The sequence below is a fragment of the Pollicipes pollicipes genome, unplaced genomic scaffold (genome assembly GCF_011947565.3).
Source record: "Pollicipes pollicipes isolate AB1234 unplaced genomic scaffold, Ppol_2.1 Scaffold_5724;HRSCAF=6776_pilon_pilon_pilon, whole genome shotgun sequence".
NCBI lineage: Eukaryota > Metazoa > Arthropoda > Thecostraca > Pollicipedomorpha > Pollicipedidae > Pollicipes > Pollicipes pollicipes.
The window spans coordinates 9,561,486-9,571,070 of NW_023596746.1; the positions used below are offsets into that span (position 1 = coordinate 9,561,486).

General features: G+C 52.8%; 1 protein-coding gene across 2 annotated transcripts in view; it reads left to right on the forward strand.

Moving 5' to 3' along the window:
• Positions 1–8,351, forward strand: part of LOC119103291 (epidermal retinol dehydrogenase 2) — a 39,217-nt gene extending 30,866 nt beyond the window's left edge. Inside the window, exons 5-8 of one of the 2 annotated variants that reach the window (XM_037226757.1) lie at positions 764–846; positions 2,222–2,338; positions 6,734–6,838; positions 8,070–8,178. In XM_037226757.1, coding sequence (XP_037082652.1) covers positions 764–846; positions 2,222–2,338; positions 6,734–6,827 — 294 coding nt within the window. In that variant the 3' untranslated portion in view covers positions 6,828–6,838; positions 8,070–8,178. Of the gene's footprint in view, positions 1–763; positions 847–2,221; positions 2,339–6,733; positions 6,839–8,069 lie in introns of both variants that reach the window. The other variant, XM_037226755.1, reaches the window with a different exon arrangement.
• Positions 8,352–9,585: the final 1,234 nt, after the last annotated feature.

The following is a 9,585-nucleotide window of genomic DNA, read 5'->3' on the forward strand; positions in this document are numbered from 1 at the left end:
TTCGAAATCGGTATCCACTCTTAAAGCAAATGGGCACATGCGTCCCTTTATTCGTCGCCTCGCAGTGCGATGACTGCCGGCGGCGCACAGGTCGTCTGGATCAGACCGGGGAGGTCCTTTATCGTCAGTTGTGTTCAGCGGCGGGTCTGTGTCAATGCATGCATGCTTTATTTAAAGCTTTCCAATAGCTGAAGATGCTATCTGGATGACTGCTTGTGTAGCGTTGCAGCCAGTGTTGTTGTGCCGTATTTGGAAGCCAACGTAATTGTGTTGCTCGATTCACGTGCTCTTTCACGGCGGGCCTTTGCGCAACCTACGGCCGTCAAACGTCTTCGGTGTATCTGTTTATGACCTCTGCTTCTGTGGAATCACTGCGAGTTTGTAAAGGACTCACTGTTATCAGAAACAATCGAAATGAATCCTGTCAGGTACACGGGGACGGTGAGATTACACTGTCTCTGTGTAACCCGGCCAAGCACACTTAAACCCCTGAGAGATTGGGCAGCTTATTATTAATCCCGTATCACGTGCCGTGGTGTAACTGAGCATCAGCAACACGGCAGCAGCTGATAAAACGGTATCAACGTGAAGTGTGCGCCGCGGACGCTGAGATACCGGACTCGCTGTCTCTTGCTTTGCATTACAACAGACAGCTCCCAAATGAGTCCCTGTTCGTCCGAGGGGAAACATGGTTCTTTCTTAAGTCTTCGTTGTCGGTGTGTTCCTTCCTGTTGCTTCAGTGGCATCGCCCAATGCATTTCAGGTGGGAGGCCACGACGATGTGCATACCACTGTCATCTGCCCGTTCTTCATCAACACGGGAATGTTTGATGGCGCCAAGTCAACGTAAGTGTGTGCCAGGGACTGAAGATCTCGCACAGCCCGCCACTGAGGCTGGAGATGTTACACAGCCCGCCACTGAGGCTGGGGATATCAGACAGCCTGTCACTGAGACTGAAGATGTCACACAGCCCGCCACTAAGACTAGGGATGTTACACAGCCCGCCACTGAGACTGGGAATGTCACGCAGCCCGCCACTGAGACTGAAGATATTACACAGCCCGGTGTAGGGACTGGGGATGTCACACAGCCCGGTGTAAGGGACTGGAGATGTCACACAGAAATTCTATTGATAAAAAATAAAGAATTGCTCTATCGCGCCCTTGGTGTCCGCAGTGATGATCACTGTGTCGCTCTTGTCTCATAGTGTTTAGATGGTGATTGCTGTCTCGTTCTTGTCTAGTGGTCAGATGGTAATCGTTGTGTCGTTCTCCTCTGGTGTACGATTATCACTTATTAGTGGGATTCCGGTTATGATCGTTTGGCGTCTGAATGCACTCCTGCTCCCTTCTGGCCGGTGATCACTGCTGCTCCCTCCCGGAGAATGGCTGATAATTACTGCTCGTCCCTCCGGTGGATAGCCGATGATCAATAGCCGATGATCCAGAATGGCTGATGATCACTGTTGCTCTCGCAGAGAATGGCTGATGATCACTGCCCCTCCGGAGAATGGCTGATGATCACTGCTGCTCTCCCAGAGAATGGCTGATGATCACTGCTGCTCCCTTCCGGAGAATGGCTGATAATCACTGCTGCTCCCTTCCGGAGAATGGCTGATGATCACGGCTGCTCTCCCGGAGAATGGCCGATGATCAATGCTGCTCCCCCGGGGAATGGCTGATAACCACTGCTGCTCCATTCCGGAGAATGGCTGATGATCACTGCTGCTCCCGCAGAGAATGGCTGGTGATCACTGCCCCTGCGGAGAATATCCAATGATCACTGCTGCTCCCTTCCGGAAAATGCCTGATGGTCACTGCTGCTCTCCCAGAGAATGGCTGATGAATACTGCCCCCCCCCCCCCCCCGGAGAATGGCTGATAATCACTACCGCTCCCTCCCGGAGAATGGCTGATGATCACTGCTGCTCCCTCCGGAGAATTGCCGATGATCACTACAACTCCCGTATGATGCACAATTGGGGACGGTCGCTGCTCACGCCCTGGCAGATGGCGCTTTCTCACTTCCGGGGGGCATGCGAGTGATGATATCCTGACTTCATGACCAGGTGAGCGGGCAGTCGTCCCCCTTCCCTCCAACCCTTTGCGACACGTAACAACACTCCTACGACGGCGCAGGAAAAAAACCGAGGTAACCATCCGTCAACTCGACAGAGGTGCCGCCGCCACTGGCCTTGACAGCGGCGGCTATTCCGCTTCAGTGTGATCCCGTTCCTGGAGCCGGAGTATGTGGCGGATCAGATCGAGACTGCCATCTTGCTGAACAAGGAGCACGTCATCATCCCGGGCTACCTGACGCCGCTGTTCTTCTTCAAGCTGTGAGTGTGCGCTGACCGGCGCGCCGCCGCCGCCGGCCCCACCGCCGCTCATTTCCATGCCGTTCATGGCCGGTTCGCAAATGTTAGCGGGACAGACATGCCTGTGGGCTGACCAAACCCCCGGGGTTAGCAGGACAGACATGCCTGTTGGCCGACCAAACCCCGAGGTTAGCAGGACAGACATGCCTGTTGGCTGACCAAACCCCCGGGGTTAGCAGGACAGACATGCCTGTTGGCTGACCAAACCCCTGGGGTTAGCAGGACAGACATGCCTGTTGGCTGACCAAACCCCCGGGGTTAGCAGGACAGACATGCCTGTTGGCTGACCAAACCCCCGGGGTGTACCAGGAAAAAGGTACGCACTTGGTGCATACGCGATCCCTTGTCCGGGCTGTGACGATTATGTTGTGCTGTTTTACGATTTGCTGCGAACGCCAACGCCAGGAACGGCCATACTCAATCTTCTTAGCACCCCCACGCCGGAGTATAGGGATGCGCTCACACTGAACGAGGCTGGGGGTGCACCCCAAATGTCAGGGGTGTACGAACAACCAGTGCACCCGCCTGGCCGCGAGCCTGTGTACAAAGGTGGAGGTGCACTAACTCGAGATATAAAGTTGACGCTGAAGTCAATCGTGCAGTTTTTTTGTGGGGGTGAACGGTTACATTACACTGACATTCATGGCGCTCTGGGCTCAGCACATGTTTATATATATATATATATATATATATATATATATATATATATATATATATGTATGTATGTTTACTGTGGCTTGTATTCTGCCTTCTTATCTCTTCTGACCAGTATGACAATGTCAGTACACAACTAGCCAGAGGGACCGGTATGGTGGGGGCTTGTGCCACTAGCCAGCGCCAGAACAACCTATTCACATTCGTGTCCGGTGGGAGCAACACTATCTTTCGAGACAAGCTCGTGATACTTCGATGGTGGGCTCTTAGGGTATAGAGCCCTCTTCACGTAAGCTGGATCTAAAGAGATCGGTACAAATTATGTGAAATAGATCATACGTTAGAAGCTGCCTGGTGCTCAGCTTGTGTTGTGCCACATGTGCGCAGCTATGCCCCCGTTTCAAGCTGGCAATGAAAATCAAGTTCATATGGATAACCTATTGCGACAGGTGGCAACTGGCCGAAACAGGAGCATAAGTGGAGAGAGGCTGTAGTGTTGTGACGCTGCATGCCACTTAAAAACGATCAGCTTGAAATTATATTGTTTTCTGAAACGCGGTTGAGCCTTTTTTTAACCAGCACTACCTGGTACGAATTGTGATCACTGAGCTTGGAGTCGATTATTTGGTGCCTGCAAAATGTCGGGCTAGATTTCTGTGAATAAGTATACAAACCGGAAGCATTACAACCGCAACGCTCGCAAAACTGATTGGTTTCCGAGCATTATTTGCCCCATGATAGCAGTTTATTAGTGCGCAGGATTATTGCACGCTGAGCGATATCTCGCGCATTTTTGTTTCAAAGTTGCGGGATTCGGCAGGATATTGTTTTATTTGCAACCTCAGTTGTGCGAACTCCTGTATGTAGATATTGGGAAGGGTAAACAGCAAACTGAAGAGCCTCTGTGAATGCTAGTGTCTCCGTGGTGTATACGAAGACGTCGTCACTGTCGCATGATCCCGGTCAGCATATTGATCGGACGGCAGCGGCTCGAGTGACCGGGGTCGGTGGAGGAGTAGAACAGAGTCCCGTGTGCGGCAGTCAGCTGCGTCAGCTTGGCGTTTAAGCAGTCGGTTTCCGACAACTGGAAAGCCCGAGGCCTGTCTGACCCTCTTGGTGCTGTAACCGCCCTCTGCCCGGCACCGAATTACTGCCATAACTGCCAAACACGTTTCCGGGAACTACTCGTCTTAAGCTTAACGCGCGATAGATTGCTCGGAGCCCACACATCAGATGTGTGCAGTTTCGTGACCTTAGGCCGCATCGGCAATGCAGAAATAAACACCACTAGGAGTACAAATGCCTCAATCTTCTGTCAAATATCACAGAATGAACTCCGGGGTCGATCGGGTCAAATCCGGCTTCATAAGATGGAGGTGGACTAGCGCACCCTGCAGATGCAGATTCTCGATCTCAGATCGAGCTATCGCCGATTTACGCTCTTCAATCAATGCCAGTGTATGTCAAATGCGAAGACTGCTGCCAAACATTATGCCGGGAACTGCGAGGCCGATCGAGCAAAATCTTGTGTCACTAGCAAGGGAACGGCACTGATCAGCGCGCCATGTATGCATACATGGCGTGCTGATCAGTCCGTGTATGTATACATGTCCCTAGATCAAGCCTTCCCAGGGTATACACCGCGCAATCGCATCGCTTATTAAACACGGAAATCTATTTTCAAAAACCATGAAAGCAACTGCTGTACCGATTGAGCTGAATGTTGGATGTTGCTAATGATGCATACCAGCGCATTCTGCAGTGGAATGACATGACTTGATCTGAAGATCGTGACATTGCAGTAACATGGTGTGCTGTTAGGCTCGTCCCATCTGATGCCAGTTTAGTGTGGCGCCGGTCTTGCCTACTGCTAGTCTAGTTCTGTCCAGCGCTAATATGCTGCTCTGTCCGAGGCTGTCGGCGCAGTATTTCGTAAGATGGTGTCTGACAACAGAGTGGTGAGCATAGCTTTCTTATAGGCAATTGCGGTTGGATTGACACGGCGTAAGGTCATACAGTTTGATGTACATAGTGTTAAAATGTCCAAACATCCGTTTTATTCTTAGGCGAAGCCAGAGGGCTCCATCATGTATATCCGAACAGCCGTAGTTGGGTGTCAAGACTTGCGGATAACCGAGTGAGTACGTACGGTACACAGCTAAAACAATGGATTAAAGGAAGTGTTTCACTCTTGTTTGGGTTTTAAACTGGAACAGCCATCTTGATCATGCGGTGCAATTCACAGCCCTGCCCTGCTTATGACCTCTCTAGTTTCTGAGCTACACGCGGGCAAAGATGTGCTGACTTTTTTGGGAGACTATTTCAAGGTTACCCAGGCATCCATGATGCCATAATAACGCCATTCAAATCCTTGCCCTCCCATAAGCTATGCGGCGATCAAGGTCAACATAAATATCACTGTCGAGTGGTTCAAATATGGCGTTAGTGAGCACGATTTCCAAGATAACGGCGGATTGGCTGTCAATCAGTGATGTGCTAGGTACCATGACGTATTTAAACAATGACGTATTGAGGAGCATATTTACTCAAAAGGGAAATGTTTTGTCTAGACCAGTACTTTCTGCTTAAAAGTGTACTTATACTTATAAGTGAGTTTATTTTATCATTCTGATGCTTGCTTCAATGTCTTCAAATGCGAAATATTCCTTAAGATGCACCAGGGCAAACCCACATCGATAGCCCAATGATATGCAAGGTATTGTACATTTTAGCGTCAGTGGGGCCTGGGATCAAGTCTTATTTCCGTCAGGCTGTCCGCAGTGGTTGGGTACTATTAATAAGATTGGCACTCGCTGGTAAAAAATAAGCCCCTCCCGTCGGGAATCGTGGCACTAACGCCCGTCACAAATTCAGGCTGTGTCCTGACCTTATGGGTGATTAGCTCAGTTTGATCAAGGCAATGGTTAAAGAGAATGCTCCACACTTCCAGTAAGCATTAGATATGATTAAATAGGCTCGCTTTTTGCTATTGGTGTATTTCAAGTGTAAAAGACCGCTCTAAGCAATACAATTTCTCGATTTAATTAATATGCTCTTTATTACATAATTGTTTGATTGCGTTAAGGAACATTCGGTTATTGCGCGAATCTTACGATTTTGGATATCAGGTCCTATTCCCGTAATAACTGGGAAGACTGATAACTTCTTGTATTACGTAGCGCAAAACGTAATTCGTGTTAGACTCTTGCATAGCTTGTACAGCATTGCTTGATAGCCGATTGACACCCATAATGTCTGGAAATCGTCCTCACGAGCATTATATATGAACTGCTCGACAATTATATTATTTTTGGCCTTGAACACGGCATGGTCAGTGTGGTCGCAGGATTTTGATGATATTTCTATGGCGTCATAAATGCTTGAATGACCTTGAAATAATGCGCACGAAATAGTCTGCACAACTTCGCGGACATGTAGCCCAGAAACCGGAGGGTTGTAGGTCGCAAGAAGGACAAGGCTGTGAACTGCACCGAACGATCTTCAAAATGGCCATTTCAGCTCAACACCCGACACAAATGAGGAACACCCCATTCAGTAAGATCCTGTTTGGCGGTGTGCCGCTGCAGCAGGTAGGTGTGGCTGTGCTGAGCGTGACCCGAGGCGGTCGCGCTGGCGCTGGGCCGGCCGTGTCAGACCGGCTGTCGACTGGCGCGCGTGTGACGGACGCCGTCGCTGCGCCAGGCTCTTGCCCAGTAACGCCTACTGGTGGCTCGGCCGCAGCTTTAGAGTTGAGCGCAGCATGGACGCCTTTACCGGTCGCCAGAAGACAGCTTAGTGCGGTCCACAGTAAGAGTGCATGCGGCCGGCTAGTGTGTGCTGGCAGAATCGCTCGTGCCGTCTGCCTCTCGTGCTCAGTCGCGACCCAGCACCCTGCTGAACTAACTGTGAGGTGCGCTTCCAGGGCAGGCTTTTGTTTGGCCTCAGGGTGTGTGTGGAGGACAGTGTTGGCTAGTTTTTGTTAGACCGAGCTGATGAAACCAGCGGGACAGTGTGGCGAGAGGCTGCTCCAGCTGCCCACTCACCGTCCTCTGCATGTGTTTGTGAGCACGCGCGTGCCTGTGTTGAAGTATGCATGCCGGACAAAACATGGGGTCTCTGTGAACCGCTCAAAGGCGGGTATATCCATGCCGTCCGAGTGCACCCTGCATCGCCGCCAGAGGTTGCATCCGTCCCGTCGGCTTTCAATGTACGTCTGTCCAGGCGACTGTGCATCCTGCCAGCAGCACGCAGTGGTCTGGTCTGGCCATGCCGTGGTCTGCCGCTGGTTTGATTACGTCGCACTCTTTCGCTGGTCTGGTCATGCTGGGGTCTGCCGCTGGTCTGGTCATGCCGGGGTCTGCGGCGTGTTCGGTCATGCCGGAGTCTGCCGCGTGTCCGGTCATGCCATGGTCTGCTGCTGGTTTGTTCAAGCCGTGGTCTGTCGCTGGTCTGGTCATGCCGGGGCCTGTCGATGGTCCTCGATGGTCCTTGCGGATGGGGCCTGTCAACTAGTCTGCGTAGGTCCGGTCGGAATGGAGCCTGTTGGCGCAGAACACGTGAAGCTCACCCCCGTCTACATCCGGCCCGCGCTGCCTGCGTCCAAGAGTATGACGTTGCTGGTGATTTCGACAGACGCATGCGTGTCTCTTTATGCATTGGTCGATATCATTGGTGGTAATAACACATTTTGTTGCACATATGAAATAAGCTGACCTGTTGTCACGAGCTTGCTCGTGATCAAGGTCTTTGCTGCGACGACTGCATAGCTTTATATAAATGCGCTTAGCCAGCAATATGATCAGCTTGTATATGTTAACATGAACAGTCACAAAACAAAACACAATATGTGCTTCAAACAGTATTCGCTAAACGAAACAGATTATCAGAACCGTTGAGGCACGCCATGGACGCTCACCTTTTTCACTAGCCTTCATGAGACGGCAGTACCAGCAGTGTAGTGACCTGTCGACCGAGCCGCACGTAGACCCGCACTGGTGTGGTCAGCACTGTCGTGACTCGCGTACCGTCGTGTCGACAGGGTACTGGGCTACAACACCCTGTTCGAGATCGCCTACGCCCTGAAGCTGACGGACGTCATGGAGGGCTTCCAGGGGCGCAAGTGGTCCCCACCGGTCCCGCTCATGAATGGCGCCGGCAGCAGGACGTCTCACAACGGTTCGGCCAGCCCTCCGCCGTCCGAGCACAAGTAGTGCGGCGACCGTGCCTGCAGACCGTGCTGCCACAGTCCCCGGCGGTGACCGTGCTGCCACAGTCCCCGGCGGTGACCGTGCTGCCACAGTCCCCGGCGGTGACCGTGCTGCCGCAGTCCCCGGCGGTGACCGAGCCGCCACAGTCCCCGGCGGTGACCGTGCTGCTACAGTCTCCGGCGGTGACCGTGCCGCCACAGTCCCTGACGGTGACCGCGGCGCCACAGTCCCCGGTCCCCGGCGGTGACCGAGCCGCCACAGTCCCTGGCGGTGACCGTGCCGCCACAGTCCCCGGCGGTGACCGTGCCGCCACAGTCTCCGACGGTGACCGTGCCGCCACAGTCCCCGGCGGTGACGTGCCGCCACAGTCCCCGGCGGTGACCGTGCTGCCACAGTCCGGCGGTGACCGAGCCGCCACAGTTCCGACGGTGACCGTGCCGCCACAGTCCCGCGGTGACGTGCGCCACAGTTCCCAGCGGTGACCGTGACGAGATCGGTACCGGCGTTGCGCGTGACAACGGTGGGAGAGGGGGTCATCAGAGTCACCGAAGGGGTGTCTCGCGGCCGCCGAGCGGTGCCTGAGTGATGTGATACGTTACCAATGGGGAGGGGGAGGGAAGGGACTCGCATAATATGGCGTATCGCGGCAGGCCAATAGCGCGGTCTTAATCCACGTGTCGTAGCCGGAGTTTGTGAGCTGGAGTTGCAAATCGAAATGGAAGTTGAACAGTTTCCGATGCATAATGGGGCATAATCCGAGCTGACCAGCAATACGTCTTCCCCGTAAGGTTATTACAGATGTGCTAAGCACGTCTCATCTTCGAAGATTTCCACGTCCATGTACGTGCGCTTTGACGCCTTTCCACCGGAGCACGCCCTGGGGCCTGTTCAACACACGCGCAGTTCCAGGACAAGCCTTTGGCTTCTATCGTCATGCATGTCTGCGGTCTGTCTGTGTTACAGGAGTGGCTATGTATACGATCACGGCTGGCTGCGCTCGGGAAAGGAAATAGTCGCGGGGGCTATGCCTGATTTATGTAACGTTCACCCCCATTGAGAGCCCGCCAAACATTGTCTGCCGCATCACTGCCACATGATGAAACAGAGGCAGTGCTTCACCGTAAGCGGCGTCTGCGCATGAATAGCCATGTCTGATACCTGATTGTACGTTCGTGCTTACGTTCGGAATTCACCGTATACTATGGTGTGGGTCGGTGGGTGATCGTTCGTTGCCTGATTACATGCTGGTAGTAATGTGGAGGCGAATAGCCCGAGCGTCGCCACAAAGTATCAACAAACAGGTACCTCTGGAGTCCAGCCGAAATGTATCGGTTTGCAGATGAGCTG